Below are 21,686 nucleotides of genomic sequence, written 5' to 3'. Positions count from 1 at the left end.
GCATTTGGCGCCTTAGTTACTTCTGGTTTTGTGAGTTGGGTCTCCTTGTCTCTTTCTCCCCTTTTATTAGTATGAACTTGTTTCCAAACTCAAACCTGTATTATATTCTGAGAAGTCTTACTTCATCCTTGTCTTCTTCTTCCTCTGCAGCTAATCCTTTAAATGCAGTTTTGGATCATCTTTCTCCATGTTTATTTTATGCACATAAATAAATATGTAAATGTTTCCATATTCCCCCCTTTCTTTGCACACAAGTTAGCATTCTATAATGTACTTTCCTTTTTTCTCCTTCACAGTCTTACCTGGGTTCACTCCATTGCTTTTTTTTTTTGTAATGGCTGACCAGAATTTCATTGTGAGGAAGTACCGTGGTTTAGTCAACCAGTCCCCAAGCAACGGGCATATGGGTTGTTTGCATGTTGGTATAACAGACATCGCCTCCTCGAATAACCTCTGGTGCCTAAGTCATCATATGTTAAGATCTATTGATGCCGCTTAGTTAATTCAAGCATCACTTCTTGAGTCTGGAACATAAGAGTTGAAAAGGTTGCTAAGACATGGTCCTAGACCTCAAGAAGATTTCAGATTTTCATATTTGGGGATCTAGTTTGTTCTTTTATCTCCTCACCATTGTATTTGTCATATATTTTGTCCCATGTAGGTTATTCAGAGACAGTGATGGGGCATGGGAGATGTGCCATCATCTGTACACCAGAGTGAGGCGCAGGCCATGTCTGTGTGGGCTGAGGGGGCCACAGAGTACTCTGTAGAGTCACTCAACATAGGAGTGGAGCATTTTCCCTTTGTCAAAATAGCGCAGTGGGTAGCACCCAAAATCTCTCCTTTGTGGCCCTGACAATTTTGTGTAGGAGACAGATCAAAACCCAAGGAACACATAAACTAAATACAAGTCCATGTGTTTTAAAGGAGTAAATGTAGCATAGTGGCTAAAGCACTTGACTGCTAACCAGAAGGCTGGCGGTTCAAACCCACCAGCCACTCCTCGGAAGGAAGGTTGGGCAGTCCTACTTCCGTAGTGACACTGCCTCGGAAACCCAAGGAGGGGTCGCTATGAGTCAGGGCCGACTTGACGGCACATAACAACAAACAACAACAAGCTAGGGCCTTCCTTCATTAGAGAAGGGGAGCCAACACTGGAGCTGCACACAGGGTGAGGGAGAGAGAGCTTTTCAAGCACCAGGAACAGCAGGAAACTGCTTAAGAGTATGTGAGCATGGAACCAGTGGCAGGAACACAGCGAGAAAGGGGGAGAGTGCAGGACATGGTCATGCAGTCCTTGTTTTTCAGGGTAGGGATTTGTGTTTTATTTTAAGTACATCAGGAAACCACTGAGGATAATTAAGCAAGAGAATGACATTTGATATGGATCTCTCCCATGCTTACTCTATCTGTAGAGTAGAAGACAACTCAAATATGATGTTTTATCTCCAAAAGCTCTGCAGCATTATGCTTTGTGAGGTTCAAAAAGGACACAGTATTCCCTGTCGCTCCTTGATGCAGGACAGCTGGTTTCTTCCGAGGGTTTCCTTTTCCTTCCACTAATGTTCTCCTTGGCATTGTTCAGATAATTGTAGTAAGTGCTTGTGAGTGGATTATGTTATTAACAGGACCGTGATATCTACAAATTCTCTTCTTCAGACCTGCACAACCAAGTGACACACCTCTCTGGAAGATAAGAGAGCTGCTTTCTCGAGATCAAACAGGTGAGTGCTGCTGCTCTGTCCTTTCATACAAGATTCATTAGGGCTCAGTAGCCATTTCTAGGCAAAGAGACATTTTTAATTAATTTATTTTCCCATCATAGGGGACTGGAGTGGTGCCACGTAGAGACTCTTCAGAAAGAAGGATCAGTGACACTCCTGCACCCGCGGAGCTTGCTTCCTGGGACGGCCCCCTGGCTGATGAGGAGGGGGTGGGATATCAGACTGACTCTCCTGGGGGAGGCTGCAGGGGACCAAAGTCAGCCAGCAGCATCTTCCTCTCCACTGCAGGCACACTGTGCAGGCCTCTGTCTAGGAGAGAAGGATGAGATTACTCTACAGGAGGAAGATCCCAGGGGCTTAAACACACAAAGGTTTGCATCTTGGGAGCCCCTTGGAATGTTGACAGCTCAGGATCTAACAGGAAGTTCCATGTTCATGAGTTACAGAATATGTGTGGAAGTATATGTCACTTTATGATTAGTAGTAATACTGAGTGAGGAACACTATGCAGAAAGAAGCCTTCCATAGAAAGACAGGCAGGGAAAAGCTTAGGCTGACCTTTAACTTACCTACTAGAGCAAGCCTGAGATAAATTGCTAAGATGGCCAAATAAGAGACTTTGTGAACTTAGTAGCCCTGCCACCGTGTCACTAGAGTAGGTAGTTGAAAGACAGTTTCCTTCTTTCACTCACGATACCAAATAGGAACCATGATCTACAAGTGCCCCATGTGTAGGGAGTTCTTCTCTGAGCGAGCAGATCTTTTTATGCATCAGAAAATTCACACAGCTGAGAAGCCCCACAAATGTGACAAGTGTGACAAGGGTTTCTTCCATATATCAGAGCTTCATATCCATTGGCGAGACCACACAGGTGAGAAGGTCTATAAATGTGATGATTGCGGTAAAGATTTTAGCACTACGACCAAACTAAATAGACACAAGAAGATCCACACGGTGGAGAAGCCCTATAAATGTTATGAGTGTGGCAAAGCCTTCAATTGGAGCTCCCATCTCCAGATCCACATGAGAGTTCACACAGGTGAGAAGCCCTACGTCTGCAGTGAGTGTGGGCGGGGCTTCAGTAACAGCTCCAACCTCTGCATGCATCAAAGGGTCCACACGGGAGAGAAGCCCTTTAAATGTGAAGAGTGTGGCAAGGCCTTCAGGCACACCTCCAGCCTCTGCATGCATCAAAGGGTACACACGGGGGAGAAGCCCTATAAGTGCTATGAGTGTGGCAAGGCCTTCAGCCAGAGCTCCAGCCTCTGCATCCACCAGAGGGTGCACACGGGAGAGAAACCCTATAGATGCTGTGGGTGTGGCAAGGCCTTCAGCCAGAGCTCCAGCCTCTGCATCCACCAGAGAGTCCACACCGGAGAGAAGCCGTTCAAATGTGACGAGTGTGGCAAGGCCTTCAGCCAGAGCACCAGCCTCTGCATCCACCAGAGAGTCCACACAAAGGAGAGAAACCATCTCAAAATATCAGTGATATAAAACATTGTGCTAAGAGCGAGAATGATCTTAAAACCCATAAGTGCCACTAGGAAGGAAACCCTGTAGATACCCACATTGACCCATGGAATATTTGCAGCAATCCCTAGCAGAACGTTTCTTTGAGAAAAGGCATATGTGGGGTGGATTTTTCGATTCATGCCAAGTGTGTTCCATGACTTGGCTTTGAACATAAAAATCCCTCTCAGTGTCATCCAGGTTCCAGTTGTGGACATGCGCTTCCCGGGATTCTGGCGCTATGCCTTGATAGTTGAAAGAGTACATGAAAAATCATGATCACTGCCCAACCTTCTGAGTCACCTGCTGTCTACTCTTTCCATAAAAGTTATCCCTAATACCCCCCCTTCCCCCCGCCAGGGGCTCATGCCCTCCCTTCCTCTTGATTCAAGCATCCTGGTGAATGCAATTGAAAATGGATACCTCCCACTGTGAGAGTGTCCTGGTATTTCTAAGGATACCAACTCAATTCAACCCTACATATCTCTCCACATGGCCCATTATTTCTGAACCTGCTTTACCTGTATGTCCTCAAAGTACCCAATAAGATCCACCCCTTCCTAGATGGCATTACATTTCACTTCAGATTTTAGGTGACTCATAGTATCCATCCACTTGCCTATCAGAAATCACTGGCAGACATACATGCCCTTGAACTTTGCTTGAACTCTTTAATTTTATGCATTCTGCTAATCACTGTGTCTGTGTTAGTCAGACTGACTTTCTAGTGTTCTCACATACTTTGACCTTGAATTTTTTTTGAAATAGCTGAATGTAAATAGCAGGGAGGAAGAAACAAGCAAAGTTACGACTTGTCTCCATCCAGAATTGCCCTCTGAGGCTCCTTTGCTGCACAGGGAGCTCCTCACGTGGTGGGGGGAAAGCTGAGAAGTGGGTGGAGGAGGAGTCACCGATAATCCTTAGTTTCTGGTTTTGTTACCTTGGGCAATAATTGGTAGGCGTCCTCTGTACCCCTTCACTGAGGAGTATGCATCAAGTCCTTTTTAGGCATGATTGTTGTCAATCTTTGTTCTTTTCTTTTTTCATTCATTCAACAAATACTTAGTGAACGCCTCCTGCGTGCCAGGCATGGTGCTGGGTGCTGGGAACACCACTGAGTAAGACAGACAAGGTCCCTGCTCTCATGGAGTTTACTTCTGGTGGAGGAGACAGATGATAAGCAAGTAAACAGATAAATATTGTAGTTGAGATAGTGATTAAGTGCTATGAAGAAAATAAAATAGGGTGATGATTTAGTGTGGTGGGGGGCGGGGGTGGGGGCAGCCTTAGCTAGCGGTCAGGGAAGGCCTTTCTGAGGGGCAGTGGTGGAGCTGAGACGGAGGGAGGAGAGGCCTTGCTGGTGGTCAGAGGCCCAAGGTGGGGCAGACAAGGCCAGTGGGGCTGGAGGGTAGTGAGCAGTGGGGAGAGGGAGGCGTGGAGTTGCTCAGTATCCTGACTTTTATAAGCCTGGGGTTTTTGGGTTTGGTTTGGTTTGTTTTGTTGCTAGATTGATACTAAAAACTCATGTGGAGGAACTCAAGGAATGTTTAGAAGACCAAAAGTCCCCGACGACAAGAACAAAAAGCAACCAGTTTTTGCCTTTGTTTCTCTTCTCGTCCTGTTTTCACTGATTTCCCACACATAGTCCTTCTGCTCAGGAAGTCTTTTGGGGAAACAAAGGATCTTCAAAGCTCTGAAATGGGTGGTCAGGTTAGTGATGTCTGTCAGCTGTCTAAGGTTGGAAACGAACTACTCAGAATGTCATGGAAATACTGAGACCAAGTGTGATTTTTCTGTATGTATTCGGATGACTTTCTCTGTCTGACTGGAAGGGGCTTTTGTGTGAATAAAACCCCAGCGTGTGAGGGAGATCAGGAAGGACATGCCATTGAGCAGGTGGGCTGTGAACCTCAAGGTGGGATTTTGGGGTAAATTTGTCACCCAGCCCTCTCTGCTAACAAGTGTTTGGTATGTCCCTTGACAAGTATCTCTTCAGAGAGAGGGCTGGTTGAGTATTCTCAGAAAGCCCCTTCCAGGCCAGGGTTCTGAGACTCCGATCTGCTGTAGCGTCTCTCACTCTTCTGTGTCACCGTGTGGAGCATTAGAGAAAAGCCTAGAGTTTAGTTGCTAGAGAGGCAGTTGAAGTATCATTGATAGAACCTTAGTTTTAGGCAACATTGGTTTGATTTCTAGCTTTATTACTATTAGGTATGTGAGCTTGGGCAAATCGCTTACTCTTTGAGTCTAGTTTTCTCACAAAATGAGGAGATTGGGCTCCATGACCTCCAAGTGTCCAGCTAGAGTTCTATATTTCTACATAGTAGGATTATTTTATCATGCTGTTGCTGGGGAATATGACTAACACTTTTGAAGCTACTAATTTTATGTCGAGCTTTAAAGTCCATAATTGTTATCTTTGGGAAATATTATTTGACCTACAGTATGTCCAAATCAATTTAATAAAATCACTTTATAACAGGGTTTGGTGCTTGACATGTGGTTGTGGGGATTCAGTATCTATTTTGAGTGTGTGTGTGTGAGTGTGGTGAAGGATTGGCTTGTTCATGATACCTAGGGTGACCATGATTTATTGTTCAAACCAGGCACTTGAAAGTTAAGGGGGTGTTATCAATATTTTACATCAAGATAACAGGCCTAAACCAGAACCATCCCAGGCAAACCACCTGTGAGAACACCCCAGATGAGGGTCACAAACCAAACAGATAACAGGATGGAATGGGGTCAGGAATGAAGAGGGACAGCACTGTCTGTGACCACTGGGCGGGCCCACCCTGTTGAGGGAGGACCGTTACCTTGGCGGTCGCATGCATTATCATTGAATGGAACACGACCTTAGGGCTTTTAACAGAAAGCCAGAAATTTAGATTTTTACATTATGTTTCATTTAAAAATCTTGGCACCTAATTGACATCCCAGTCTGCCCCACTTTGCCTGGTGCCTGTAGGCATTTGATTGGCAAGCCCTGCTCTTGTCCTTTGTGACTCCAGCCTGCTCACCCGAAGGCGTGATGTGCGCTCAGCTGAAGCTGCGGTGGCCTGTGTTCCATGCGTAGGTCATGGGCAGCTACCTCCCAGTTCTGAGGGGCAAAAATCTGTGTTCTAATCCCACCCCTGAGGTGGGAGCAACCCCAGCTGGCCTTTATGAAGTGAGTTGGGTGGGAGGGCGCTGGGGCAGGCAGAGGGTACATATGGGCTCTTACGTCGCCCATCAGGCCGTTGCTGCTGCCTGCTAGGATTGTGAGGAAGGGGTCAAGGGTGACTGCACAGTTTGCATCTTTAAGGCAGACAGAGCTCTATCAGATCAGAGCACCCACCATTCAGATGGGCTGAGGTATGAGATCATGAGTGCCAGACCCATCACAGGCCGTCCCAAGGGACTCAAGACTACGTTAGCAGAGGGATTTCCTCGTGCGCGCTGGGACACGATGCCTTCCAAGGACTGTCCAACTCCTGGTTCCGTTTTGTGAAATTTTAAAATTATTCCTCATAAAGTGTTCCCGCAACGCCGTTTTCATGAATTTGAAAAAAGAGGTAGATGGAAAGTAAATATCATAAGCAGATGGAAGGTGCTCAGGGGTTTACTCAGGCTTCCAGGTCTGATGACATCAGCTGAGAGGCTGCTAACGCCCCAGGGCCTGAGTCAGACAGAAATAGCACCACCAGCCATGCTGAGTGAGAAGTAGGGTTAGAGAGCGAGGAAGGGGGGGGAAGGAGGGTGACACAGTCCCTCCTCTGACCACCTGCAGCTGCTTCTGTGACCCTTGAGTCTCTAACCTGGAAAATGCTTCTGAAACTAACTCTGGAGGTGGTTGGGGAGATAAATAGAACAAACGTGCAAAATGCCTAGCATTTAATTGTTAGTGCTGTTGAGTCAGACCCAACTCATAGCGACCCCTCCTTGGCTTTCCGAGGCAGTAGTACATGCAGTGGGAAAATCAAACCATTAGCCCCAGTTGGCAGTTAAGCAGGGTGGTGCTTTTTGGTGTTCTCCGTGTTCTGCTGAGCACTGGGCTGGATCTGGGTGTCCAGACGTGAGGGTAGGACCAGGGATGAGCTAAGTTGCTCCACATAATGAGTATGAAGACCATGAATCTCCCAGGACAGTCTGGGACAGGGACAGAATTGGAAAATGAGAGGTGGCACACGATTTCGTGTATGGAGGAATTCCTATGGCCACAGAATTTCCCCCTGAAGTCATGGGGTGCTGGGTGTGGCTGGGTTTCTTAGGGAAACTGATGAGAGAATGGGGTGCTGTGTCCCAGCTGAGCCAGGGCCAATGGAGGGACCACATGTGAATGCATGTAGGAAGGTGCCGATGAGGCAGCCCCAGGAGCGTGAGCCCCGGGGACTGTGTGGACGTCTTTGAGAGGGCATTCAGCTTTCCTAGGCAGGGGGCTCGGGTGGTCTCGAGCCACGTTTACCCAGATCCCCAGAGCAAGGAGGGCTCGGGCATCTTTCTTCCCACTCCAATACAGGTATGGTGGAGGGACTTTACAATTACATGGAAATGCAGCCTTAGGAAGTTCTAAATCAGCCCCTTATTATACTTTAAAGAATTAACAGACTGTGAGGGAATCCAAGGACCCAGGGCCTTGTCATTGAACATGTCAACAAGAACTGGCTTAACTCCGTGATGACATCAGACCAAGGCTATGTCTGACTCGCATCATAAGCGTAAGCACCAGCGGGAGCTGGTTGGAGCCAATGACAGCATCTGCAGGCCCTGCTAACTGGTTTGTAGATGAATGTGTACATTACATAGGCTAGGTGTTTTGTGTGTACCCTGCCCGTTACACTTCCTGAAGTCTATTTCTAGGAGAAACTCAAGAGGCTTGCTGCTGCTGCTCCTCTCAGTTCTTTTCTGGCCCTGGTCCAGGTCTTCTCTGCTTCATGAATCAGGGAGAGAGTATTGTTTAGAGAGTGTTTAAAGGTACCAGGTGTAGGTGGGCTTCAAGGAGGTCTAGAACCTTATTCATTTGTATGTAAAACTTTGTGTATATGTGAGTATATGAGTTTTTCTGGAAAGGAGTGCTGTCATTAAGCTCATACTTCTAGAGAAGGAACACCAATTGAGGGGAAGCAGAGAATCTAGCCACACACTTGCTCGCCGAGCAGAAGGCCCACCTAGAGGTCAGAACAGCACTGGGTCATCAGCCACACAGGTACTTAGCATGAGAGGGCCCACCTAGAGGTCAGTACAGCGATGAGTCATTGGAGTGAAATACGTGGAAGAAAAAGTAACACCATGCTGTGTTGTGAAGAAAGAGGAAAAGGGCATTGGCATAAAAGACACACAGTGCATGTTGTTGCCCTGGGTTTGGTGGGCAGGCTGGGCCAGGGTGGAACACAGTATGCTGGAGGGAGAAGTTTGTAGACAATGTATGAAAGCTGTGTAGGTGGTGAGTCGGGAAAGGTGTGCGTGAAGGTTGTATCCTTTCACCACACTTACTCAAATGTGTGCTGTGCACATAATCCAAGAAGCTGGACTATATGAAGAGGAATGTGGCATCAGGATTGGAGAAAGATTCATTAACATCCTGTGATACAGATGACAGCCCTGCTTGCTGAAAGTGAGGATGACTTGAAGCCCTTACTGATGAAGATCAAAGACTACAGTCTTCAGTATAGATTACGTCTCAACTTTAAGAAAACTAAAATCCTCACAACTGGACCAGTAAACAGCATCATGATAAATGGAGGAAAGATTGAAGTTGTCAAGGATTTCAGTCACCTCATATGCATGCAAACAGTGAGTAAGGAAGACTGAAGAGTTGATGCCTTTGAATTCTGGTGTTGGAGAATAATAGTGACAGTATTGCAGACTGCCAAAATACACACAAATCTGTCTTGAAGAAGTACAGCTGGAATGCTTTTTAGAACCAAGAATGGCCAGACTTCTTTCTACTCACGTAGTTTGGTCATGTTGTCAGAGGGACCAGTGTCTGGGGAACGATACCACGCTTGGTGAAGTAGAAGATCAGAGGCAAAGGGGAGGACCCTCAGTGAGGTGGATTGGTGCAGGGGCTGCAACAGTGGGCTCACACACAGGAAGGGTTGTAAAGATAATACAGGACTGGGCCGTGTTTGGTTCCATTTTACGTAGGGTTGCAATGTGTCAGAAGTGACTCAATGGCACCTAACAGCAACAGGTGGTACAATCTGGCTGTTTCAGGGGGACTGGCTGGAGGTGAAAAGAAATAGCTCTATGAACAGAAAATACTATCTCTACACCCATCTCCCGGGTGCAGATGTCTGTTTCCCGGCTGCAGATGCGGCAGTTCTCACTGTAAAGTTGGGGTGAGGTCCACAGGGCTGTTGTGGCTGGTATTCAGGCTCTCAACTAAACCAATTCACACTGCTTGGTACTGTGTTCTTCCATGTGTGATTTCTGTGTCATGATGAACCTTCATCTTGCCTGTCCCCAGAATGTCCTTTTACCCCAGCACTCTTCCAAAGGGTAGGTTCTGCTTCTAAGGTCCTGTGGATAACAGACTGGGTGTTTCCACTGGTATACCAGCAGGCCCAATTTCTTGTTTCGACAGTATCACTGTTGATAATGGGTGGTATTTGGAAAGCACTGTGGGTTTTTTGTATGTTACATACCAGGTCAGCTCGATTGATCTGGCAAACAGCAGGAGAAAGAACAACAAAAGTATAAAATAAGATGGCAGGAGTACATTCAAACATACTGTTAATCACAGAGAATGAATGGACCAAATTATGCTATTTATGGGTATTTTCAAGTTCAGTTAAAAATATTCATCACAAATGTGGATCACAAGAGACCACTTAAAATGACACAAAAAGTTGGAGGTAAAAGAATAGGAAAAACAATGTGGAAATACTCTCCCCCAAAAAATGAAGTGATATTTTTGTCACTCAAAATAGAATTCAGGGTGTTAGAAAAAAGCATCACATGAATGCAAGCATTTTTTATATTCATGAAATTGATCAAAAAGATGTAATAGTCATAACCCTTTGCTTGGCAAACAACATAGCTCTGAACAAGCCAGTTCACATTTGTGGAAATACAGTGAGAAATTAAGTAATTGCCAGTCTCAGCAGGATGTGTCAATCTTCAACTCCCAGAAATCCGCAAATCAACTAGACAAAGAAGGACCGAGCTACTTGACTGGCACTACTAATAAATCTATCTGTTAGCTGGTTATGAACCTAGTGCTAGCAAATCCTCTTGGGACAGCCACAGAAACCAACTGGGTTTTATAGCAGAATGAGAATCTCACCAAATAGCAAAATGGCGAAAAATCCCACAGGCCACATTCTCTGACTATAATGCAATAAAAATCAAAGTTCTTGAGAAATGCAGAGGCAAAAGCCTGTCTGTTTGGAAATTAAACACAAGACAAACAACCCCTAGAAGTTACAGCTCAAGAGGAAGTCAAAGCGAGTACAAACTGCTTAGAGATGAGCACGTGACCGCATCACATACCACATCTTGTTGGATTGGACCAAACTGAGTGAAAAGTTTACAGCCTTAAACTCATTTATTAGATTTTTAAAAAGAAAATGTTAGCAATGAACCAAGCATTCAGGCTGTAACCCCCCAAACCAAACCTGTTGCTGTTGAGTCAAGTCCAACTCATAGTGACCCTATAGGACAGAGTAAAACTGGCCTGTAGGGTTTCCGAGGCTGTAAGCATTATAGAAGCAGACTGCCATGTCTTTCTCCTGCAGCGTGGCTGGTGGTCCAAACTATGGACATTGCAGTTAGCACCCAAGCACTTAATCATTGTGCCGCCAGGGCTCCTGTAGGGTTTTAAATTTTATCAAATGCCTTTGTGGCCTTTACTGAGAGCATAATGCGCTCCTGTTCCTTTCACTTGTTAATGTAGTAAGTCGTTTTGAAAAATAAGCTTTTTTGGTCAAACAGTATTCCTCGTCTCTTTTTAAAAAAATGTTTAAGAATTTATGCAAATCAAAGACTATAGCCTTCAGTATGGGTTAAACCTGAACATAAAGCAAAAATCCTTGCAACTGGACCAGTAAACACCATGATGATAAATGGAGAGAAGATTAACATCGTCAAGGGTTTCATTCCACTTGGATCCACAGTCGGTACCCATAAAAGGAGCAGTCGAGAAATTAAATGACATATTGCAGTGGAAAAATCTGCAAAAGACCGCTTTCTTTTGAAGTGTAAGAAAGCAAAGATGTCACTTTGCAGACTACAGCTCACCTGACCCAAGCCATGGTATTTTCAATCACCTCATATGCCTGCAAAAGTTGGACAATGAATAAGGAAGACCAAAGAGGAATTGATGCCTTTGAATTACAGTGTTGGCATGGAATATTGAATATACCATGGACTGCCGGAAGAACGGACACATCTGTCTTAGAAGAAGCTAGTACGCTCCTTAGAAGTGAGGATAGAGCGACTTCGTTCTCGAGTAGCGGGTCAGCGAGAAAGAGGAAGACAGTGGATCAACGCAGCGGCAGCAACAGTGGGCTCAGCAGCCACTGAGGATGGTGCAGCACTGGGTGGTGATGGCTCTGTCGTACACAGGGTCACTGGGTCGGTGCTGACTTGACGGTATCTAACGACAAGGTGATCTTCAGGGAGATTCTGCGGTTAAACCCCCTCATTTAAACGTGTTTAGAAGCTTTCTGTCGTCTCTGTTCGAGAAGAGATGAAATAGCGCAGAAATCACAGCAGGACGCATCCATGATGGCACACATTCCTGGGGATGGACCTTGTTACACTTCAACATGGAAAATTTTTCCAAGACTATGACGTCTGTTCAGATCTCCAGCCCCAGCTCCCATTTATAGTTTCCTAGAAAAACCATCCACTTTGGGGGGTCCTTCAGATACAGTTTAGAGATTTCCAGTAATCTGTGTAGTCTTCAGTCCCATTGGTCTTTTGATTGGTAGCCCTTCCTCGTGCCTCACACTGTGTTCTGCTTTTGTTTGCTTTTATTAAATTTGCCTGTTTACCAGCTTCCCCACCTTCACTTCCCCAAAGAGTCAGTCAGTTCGGCCGGGTGTTTTGTTAGTCAGTTTACTGATTGCTTATTATTTCTTTTATTGCCGTCAGTCAGGTCTTCTTTTGCTTAGTTTTATCTTGTTACACTTTACTAGGATTTTTGTTGTTGTTGTTGAAAATGAAGTTAACTAATTTTCTTATTTAATAATAAATATAAAAGACTGTAAAATTTCCCCAGGAGAAAAAAATATATAAGTGTGTGTTTTTACATGATTTAAAACCAGTAACCAGGCTGCTGTGAGTTTCAGCGGCTACCACTGTTCTTGGGTTATGTCCTCTTGGTTTCTAAATTAAACACCCTCATGGTCACTGTTTACTAAACAGTTTATTTGCAGTTGGTTTTGCCTCTTGAACACAGGAATTATTTAGAAAGGTCAGTGGTTTGAACCCACTAACCACTCTGTGGGAGAAAGATGGGGCAGCCTGCTTCCATAAAGATTAACTGTCTTAGAAACCCTATGGGCTCTACTCTGTCCTGTGGGGTCACTATGAGTCAGAATCAACCCAACAGCAGCATGTTTGGTTTTGGGTTTGCAATTTCTACTTTTAAGAAACGATGCAGCACATACAGTCCTACGTTGTCAGTGAAGGCAAACATTGACTACCGGTGGATAGATGGGTGGACAGGCTGAACAATCAGGTATGTCTAGGCTGGGGAAGTGTGCCCATGACCATGTATAGGGTTGGCAGACGATGTTTCTACAAGTGTATTTGTATGTTCTATAAAAATGTCTAGGTATCTAGTAAAGCTGACCGGGGACAAAGTTGTAGTGACTTCTTGGTCACAGCCAGCTACCCTGAGAGAGTGAGTAGTTGGATTTGTGGGCTCGGGGCCATGGTCCCTGGGGACAGCAAACTCAATTGGCATAACATACTACACAAAATGAGAGCACCTGAGACCACAAAAGCCGCAGGATCCTGGTAAGGGGTGGGAGGCAGGCAGGCCCCAGCCTCCATAGCCAGGAAAGGGAGGGGGGAACGCCAGGGACCACAAAAGCCACAGGATCCAGGTAAGGGGCTCAGGATCCAGGTAGGGGGCGGGAGGCAGGCAGGCCCCAGCCTCCATAGCCAGGAAAGGGAGGGGGGAACGCCAGGGACCACAAAAGCCACAGGATCCAGGTAAGGGGCTCAGGATCCAGGTAGGGGGCGGGAGGCAGGCAGGCCCCAGGGTCCGTGAGTAAAGGGTGGGACACACTCTCCTTCCTCTCTGTCCTACTCTCTGCAGCTCCCTTCACGGGGCATAGGAGCAGAGATGAGTCGCTGAGACACAAAAGCCCATGTGGCTCGCAAAGCATAGAATATCTTCACTGTTACTGAAAACGTCTTGATGGCAGCGCGGAAGCTGGAATGGCCAGGAGGGAGGGAGGGGTGTAGAGCGTTGACTGAGATCAGAAAGAGGACCGAGGGTGGGATTCGTGGGTGGGCGCTTCAGAAGGGGGAAGGCGCGGGGTGGTGGGGGCAGCAGCAAGCAGCCCTGGCTGCCAAGGACTAAATGCTGCCCTCCTGGCAATGGAGACAACTTTACTGGATGAAATGCCAGCCCCCAGCGTGTAAAGGGACCGCAGAGGCTTCAACAGAACTGCTCAGGGCACCTGGATGAGACCTTGCCCCACACCAGCCCTGGTCACACAGGAAGCCGGCCCTGTTGATAGGGAACAGGAGCTTGTGGCAGTTCCATTTGGTCAGATAAGGAGATGAGACATCTCTTACACATTAATGATTATAAAGCAATTGATGCCTTTAAACCTATTAATCATGTTACTAAAATCTTCTGTGCAGTTGACTGTTGAACAGCACAGGTTTGAACTGTGTGGGCCACTTACATACGGGTATTTTCCAATCCGGCAGATGGGTTCTAGTTATACAAGACTGTTCCTGGCTTCTTTGGTGTGGACCCTAAAACTAAAGCAAATGGTGGGAGAGGGGTTAGTACTATACAGATACATTTTCAGAGAAATGAAAAGCAAAAAAGTCAGAAATCACGATACATTTCCGTCAAGTTACACCAAGCGTGCCTGCCTCTCCTGCCTCCCACCTTCTCAGCCTCTTCCGCCACAGGCCACCCTGAGACAGCGCAGCCAAGCCCTGCTCCCCCTCCTCCGCCTGCTCAGCGTGAGGACATGGAGGACGAAGACCTTCGTGATGGTCCCCTTCCACTTACGGAATAATCATCATGGCCTACAGCTAATCAACTTACCTGCTGTGTCTGCATGTGTCGTCGCATGAAAATCTGGTAACTCTATGGCAAGAATGGTGTTAAATGACTTTGTGATATTGGTAAGGCTTCTGGTCACCAGTAGGCTGTTAGTTAAGTTTGGGGGGAGTCAGAAGTTAGGCACAGATTTTTGTCTGGGGGGCAGTGCCCCTCCCCTCGGTATGGTTCAAGGGTCACCTGCATTTTATTGTTTCTACTGGAGCTTGCAAGTGTTTGAGAGCGTTTTCTTCTGGTGACTTCTGCCGAGTGTCTCTGTATTTTGGATTTTCTGCTGCCCACTGTATAACTGTTAATGATTTCAACTTCAATTGCACCTGTTAAAGTATGTAAAATACTAGCCTTTGTCTTATTGAATGGTATGTGTCTATGTTCCATTTTGATATAAATATTTTCACTTGTAATTTGTTGTTATGTTTACTTAAGTGCTTATTCCTTAAAATTACTATTTTTTAATACTCTTTGGAAAGATATTACATGTAATTTCAAAAAATCAAATGGCATACTGCATTGGGCAAATCTTCTGCAAAAGGCCTCTTCATGAAGAGCAAAGATATCACTTGGAAGACTAAGGTGCACCTGACCCAAGCCATGGCATTTTCAATAGCCTCATATGCATGTGGCACAGTGCCTAAGGGATTTGACTGCTAACCAGAAGGTAGGCAGTTCAATCCCACCAGCTGCTCCATGGAAGGAAAACAAGGCAATCTACTTCCAGGAGGATTTACTGCCTTGGAAACCCAATGGGAGTCGCTATGAGTCAAAATCAACTCAATGACAGTGGGTTTTCATGTGCATGTGAGAGCTGAGAAGCTAAGGAAGACTGAAGAAGAGTTGATGCATTTGAGTTCCGGCATTGGCACAGAATAGCGAATGTACCATGGGCTGCTAGAAGAGTGAACAGACCTCTCTTGGAGGAAGGAAGTACAGCCTGAACGGTCCTTAGAAGTGAGAAAGGTCCGACTTCGTCTCTCGTACATTGGTCATGTTATGAGAAGGGACCAGTCTCTATAGCAGGACATCATGCTTTGTAAAGGGGAGGTCAGCGCAAAAGGGGAACCCTCGACAAGCTGGGCTGACACAGTGGCTGCAGTGATGGGCTCAAGCATGGCAATGACCGTGAGGCTGGTGGAAGGTCAGGCAGCGTTTCGTTCTGTTGTCCAGAGGGTTGCTATCAATCAGAACTGACTCAGTGGCCCCTAATGACAGCAACATTAATGCAAATGTGAAAAGATTCCAAGAGAGTGACTGAGTACAGCCTGCCTGTTGTTGTTGACCTCTAAAGCAACTGCTTTCTTGCTTGTCTTCCCAGAGTTGGTTCATGTATGTACTAACGTGTATGTGCCTGTGGACTCCCTTGGTGGTGCAAATGGTTTACGTGCTCAGAACTAACCTTAAGGTTGGTGGTGCCAGGCTACCCAGAGGTACCTCACAAGGCAGTCCTGCTGATTTACCTTAAAAAAACCAGCCCCTGAAAACCCTGTGGAGCACAGTTTCACTCTGACACGTGGGCCGTCATGAGTGGGGGCCGGCCTGGTGGCACCTGGTTATGTGCCTGTGTGTATTCCTTTCCCACGTCAGTGCTCCTGTTCTGTACTCGTGCTGTTGTTTGACTGCTTGTCAAGCAGCTGGCAGTGCATGTCCGTGATGTAGGTCTATGATGGCTCCATCGTCTTCCCCTGTATGGACCTTAATATATGCACCCTTCCTCTGGCGGTGGGCATGGTTTTCTTCTATTGCTTTAATCTTTTATGTTTAAATCTTTGATCCGTCTGAATTCTTTTTTTGTAAGGAATATGGTAAAGACTCAATTAAAAAAAAACTTTTTTTTTTCCAGATAGCTAGCCAGTTATCCTGTTACTACTTATTAAATCTTTTCTACACCAATTTGAAGGAGCTCTAGTAGCGTAGTGCCTAAGGCACTTGACTGCTAACCAGAAGGCTGGCAGTTCAAACCCACCAGCCACTCCTTGGAAGGAAGGTTGGACAATCTACTTCCGTAGTGATACTGCCTCGGAAACCCAAGGAGAGGTCACTATGAGTCGGATCCGACTCGATGGTACATAACAACAACAATGCTAATTTGAAATGCCACCTTTGTTATTAACTAAATTCCCAAGTCTATTTGGATCCATTGCAGTTTTATCATCTGGGAAGGTCACATCCCCTTCCTCTACTATTTCAGTAAAATGGGCTTAGCCTCCTGTTCCTCAAGTAGTGGAAGCCCCGTTGTCTTGGAAGTTGGGACAGGGGGTCTATGTCCCTCAGGGTCTCCACTGGTTCCACAGTTCTTTTCTGGAGTCCTTCCCCGCACCCCGTGCTCTGATTGTTGGACTTCACTGTCTTGCCAACCCTTCCCCAGTCAGGTTCCCTGGACACCAGGACTCGCGCTGGCATGGAGTGCCCTTTACTGGACATTCATGCAGCCATGTCACATTGAATGGTAGCATCACTGCTCTCAAGGCCCCTGGGGACCTGTCACAGGTGGCCTTCCACCAGGCTTGGCCATCCAATCATGCTGTTGGGCCTCTCTATTACCCTGTGACCTCCTCTCTCTTCCTTAACCCATTGGCTCACCTTCAAGCCCCCGAGTTCCTACTTAGGCCTTAGAGCAACTGTGCTACATCTCTTCCAACCTACCTGCCTGCCACCCATGCCACACCCAGACTGGCCCAACATTGATAATCACACACCTTGTGAACCATACTTGTCAACCAGACAGACCCTGAGCAGCACTTGGGCCTTCCATGAAAGTTTACCTTCATGTGGTTGAGTTGCATCTACACAAATGATAGGTGTCACCACTGAAGATGTAACTTGTGATGTTTCTTTTCCTAACCACCCACGTGAGCTATGTGGTCATCTTGGGGGCGGGGGCGGTTAAGCATGATCAAACCTGCAGGAGCTGGGGAGAGGCAGAGGGATGGTGTGAGCCTGGGACCCCATAGGTGGGGTGACCCTTAGGCAGTGTCACCAGATAAGGTACTGGATCTCAGTTAAACATGAACTTCAGATAATTATTCTGAAAAACGATTCATCGATTATTCATTGTTTATCTGAAATTCACATTGATCTGTTGTCATGTGTCGTCGAGTTGGAGCCAACTCATAGTGAACCCTCCTTGGGTTTCCAAGGCGGTATCACTATGGTAGTAGATTGCCCAACCTTCCTTCTGAGGAGTGGCTGGTTTGAACCTCCAGCCTTCTGGTTAGCAGTCAAGTGCCTTAGGCACTACGCTACCAGAACTCTACACATTGACCTAGGTAGGTGTCCTGTATTTTTATTGACTGAGTCTGGCAAACCGTGCCTTAGGTTACACGGGGTAGCAGAAGAGTGTAGCCAGAGAGCCGTGGCCCCTGGAAAGCACAGGGTAGTGTCTTCAGCAGGGAGGGTTGATGAACCCCTTGGAGTGGAAAGGGGGTGCAGAGAGTTATTCCTGTTTCTAGGCTAGAGAGAGATTATGCTCTCCAGGGAGGAGAGAGGGAAAGAACCTTCTAGAGTCACAAGAATGCATCAGAGGCAGGACTCCTGGGTGTCGGGGACCTCTAGGAGTGGCTGTGGTGGACCTGGGCACGGTCACCGGGCCAAGGCTCACCTCCCTTGGCTTCAGCACAGACAGCCCACTCTGCTGTCAACAGCGACACCTTGTGGCGAGGGAGAGCAGCAACCCAGTGGACTGATGAGGCTGCATGTGCCCTTCGTACAGTTTGCTGTCTTGGGGTTTTAGAATAATTGGAAGAGGGAAGAGGAGGAAATCCTAAGAGGGGATTCCTGACTGTATGTGGCCTTTGGATGCTCACGCTGTCCTAACGAAAGACAAGCGCCTGTTGACCCCTGCAGCCTTCCGTCCCGGATTGATTGATTCAGTCAACGGGATCTTGACCGTCTGTGCTATGCCAAGTGCTGTACTAGGGCTACGTTAGTGAGAACAATCAGCCTGCGTGGGCTTATTCTCAGGGTAGAGATAGTTGTCACACTGGGTGGAAGATCCCAGCGGTGACATGTGCCACATGTGAAGGGCACCTGTGCCAGGATCGTGACCCTAAGACACCTTGACTTCTGACTTCCAGCTTCCAGAACTGGGAGACACTTCATTCTGCGGTCTAAAGCCACTGTTGGTCCTGGTGACAGCAGCATCAGGAAACTCAGATGCCCAAGGATGATGGGCTTGCCACCCAGGTCAGGGCAATCCACGTGGGCAGCGCCTTGGCCTTGGGCTGGTTCAGGCCCCGGCCCCGGCCCCACCACCGTGGAGCCAATGAGCCTGTCACCCAGGGGCTTTGCTGGAACCGTTGGGAGGGAGACCTGCTGCGAGCAAAATAGGAGCAGCTCCTGAGAACGAGGATAGCTCGCTGGCCCTCAGAACCCCAGACAGAGGCAGCCAGAGCCCTGGTGCCGGTATCAGAGCCCCTGGACCCAGCTACACCTGAAAATGACACCTGCCGTGAACTGTTCAGCTGCACACATCAGTACGTTGTTCGTTTTGCTTAATCTGGTTTGCGTTGCTCCAGATTGGTGCACCCTGGTTGTGAGCCGTGAGAACGTCCTGATTCTGTGCCTGGGCCTCTGGCTCCCTAAGCCTGTGGCCCCAGGAGGAGTCTTGCTGTGAGCACAGGGAGAGTGGTTGTTGTGGAAAATTCTGCAAGATCCTGGCTTGTGAGGCAGTGGGTTGGAACAGGAGCAGCTGGGCCTGGTGGATCTCGCCGTGTGGCCACAGTGACTGTGAAGGTCAAGTGTGCAGCTCAGCTGGCTGTATGAGGACAACTGTAGGAAGAACTGCACCCTCCCTGTGCAGCGCGGGCTGGGGCTGGTGGAGGCCAGGGCCGGCAACTGTGAGCTCGGAGCTGGCTTCTGGTTGATGCTCTTTTGCTACCCTCTCCACCCTGTGGAATAATTGCTCATATGGAGAGGATGTACCAGAAACAGTGCTGCAACTCACCGAGACCACTGGGCCTCTCCACCTGTGGCCCGTGAGAATTCAGCCCTGCAGCCCAGAGTGCCTGGGAAAGAATACCAGTCTCAGCAGTGCCCCTTGGAGAGGGATCCAAGCCATAAACCCATGGCCCACCTTCTGAAGGCCTTGCCTCCCTCCATTCACCCAGCAGCCTCTCAGGGTCCTTACTGTGGAGGCCGCAGATGCCCCTGCAGGTCTTACCCCCTCTCCCAGATGTCAGCCCGCATCTCTCCCCCTCCCAGACGTGAACCTGCGTCTGGCCCCCTCTCTCCCAGATGTTAGCACACATCTCTCTCCTCCCAGATCTCTCCCAGATGTGGGCCCACATCTCTCCCCCTCTCTCCCTGATGGGAGCCTTTCTGGCTTAGTCCTGCTTCAGTTTTTTCTGTCTCCCCATCACTCATCCCCTCTGTCTGTCTCATTTGCTCCGTCATGATGGGGTGGCGGTAAGGCAGAGCCAAAGGATGTAAGTGCAGGAGCCGCAGCTGGCTGCCTGGGGGCCCCTGACGTGCAGGCTCCTGGGAGGTGCCCCTGGAGACTCCTAGCCATACTCGGATGGGTCTCACGGTCCCAGGGTCCTGTGAGCACAGGCAGGGGAAAGGGTCCATGAAGACCTTGCTCTGAAGGGAGCTGTTCGGCAGATGCTGCCCAGGGGTTGGGCAGAGGGCTTGCTGGCAGCTTTGCACGCCGCTGAATGCTTGACTGCTGGATGGACGGAGGGGGCAAGCCGCCTGCTCAGGGGTCACCCTTGTGTCTGCCAGATGCCCAGCTGGCATCCTGGGGCCTGTGCACATTTGGAAGAATCAGCTTCTCCGCCCAGATGCCTCCTGCCAGCCGACAGTGCTCAGCTCTGCTCTTAGGCCTGGGGGGTTTGCTGAGTTGAAACCAGTGACCTTCCAGCATCCAATTGCCAAAGCCTCCCTCAGTCTCTTTGTAAGTTTCTTTAGGAGTTTATCTTCATGAGCAAGTGCCAGGGAGAGCCATTATTACTTAATTATTATTTTATCATTTGTATTTGTTATAAACCAAACAACCAAACGCGCTGCCGTCAAGTCGGATCGACTCATAGCGACCCTTCTTTGGGTTTCTAAGGCGATATCACTACGGAAGTAGATTGCCCAGCCTTCCTTCCAAGGAGTGGCTGGTGGGTTTGAACCGCTAGCCTTCTGGTTAGCAGTCAAGTGCCTTAGGCACTGAGCCACCAGAGCTCCCATATTAGATACTACATTGTTTTATTTATATTTTTTTGTGTGTGGGGGGGGGTCACCTAAAAGTTCTGTCTCAAAACATACCCTTAGCGGCTTACAAGGCTTCACAGAAAGGTGTCAGTCCCTGGCTAGTCCCTAACACTTGTGGGGTTGGGGCAAGAGGAGGCCACATCCCATAGGTCTACATCTTTAAAGCTATGGCTGGAGGCAACCGTTAGCGCGCTTGCCTACTGACCGAAAGGCTGGAGTTCAAGTCCGCCCAGAGTGGCCTCAGAAGAAAGGGCTGGTGACTTTCCAGAAGGATCAGCCACTGAAAACTCTAGGGGGCGGTGACTAGGGGGCAGTGACTCTATCTGCTCTGACACATAAGAGGTTGCCAGGAGTCAGAGTCGACTTGAAGAGAAGATTTTTTTTTTTTTTTTAATTTTTAAATTAGCAAACAATTTGATTAAATGTGTACCATTCTTCTCCCAGACGATGATGCCTTCAGAATGACCTGGAAGGCTGGGCTCCACTCTGGGTCATGGTAGCATGAGGGGCTGTGTGACTGCCGTTGGCCCCACACCTCTTCTGCCTGGCCGAGTTTTCCACACACGCCCAGCTCTGTCACTCACCAGCCTTCATGGCTGCCCTGTGCCAGTCCTTGGCCTAGGCTGTGTATGCCAGTGGCTGCTCTCAGGAGGATGGAGCTGAAGGTTCATGCCGGCCCTGAGAGCAGGCCTGGGTTGTGGGATGAAACTCTTGGGTCAGCCACAGTGTGGGCCAGGGCCCCCAGTTGGCACATCCCCCTGGCCCTTGAACTCCTAGGCCCCAGAGTAGGGCCTCTTGTCCTGGTCCCACGGCAATGCAGGCTGACCAAGCACCTTTAAAGGTTTAGTTCAGCGAAGGTATCAAGCAACATGAGCCCAACTGAGATTTCTGACCCTTGAAAATAAACAAAATAAAAGTAATATTTTTTTGTATAGTAATTTTGAGGAAAAGGAGCCATGTGGCAGAGTGGTTAAGCAATCAGCTGCTAACTGAAAGGCTGGCAGTTTGAACCCACCAGCCACTC

At 47.9% G+C, this 21,686-nt stretch overlaps 1 protein-coding gene across 1 annotated transcript; it reads left to right on the top strand.

Annotated features, from left to right (window-relative positions):
- The first annotated feature begins 2,433 nt into the window (after positions 1–2,433).
- ZNF664 (zinc finger protein 664) lies at positions 2,434–3,219 on the top strand. The gene has a single exon (XM_007938114.2). The coding sequence runs from the start codon at positions 2,434–2,436 to the stop codon at positions 3,217–3,219; it is 786 nt and encodes a 261-aa protein (XP_007936305.1).
- The last annotated feature ends 18,467 nt before the right edge of the window (positions 3,220–21,686 follow it).

The sequence above is a fragment of the Orycteropus afer genome, unplaced genomic scaffold, assembly GCF_000298275.1.
Source record: "Orycteropus afer afer isolate SDZICR_OR568_19922 unplaced genomic scaffold, OryAfe1.0 scaffold00048, whole genome shotgun sequence".
NCBI lineage: Eukaryota > Metazoa > Chordata > Mammalia > Tubulidentata > Orycteropodidae > Orycteropus > Orycteropus afer.
The sequence above is the reverse complement of the archived record's forward strand: the minus strand, read 5'-3'. Positions and strand labels throughout refer to the sequence as shown.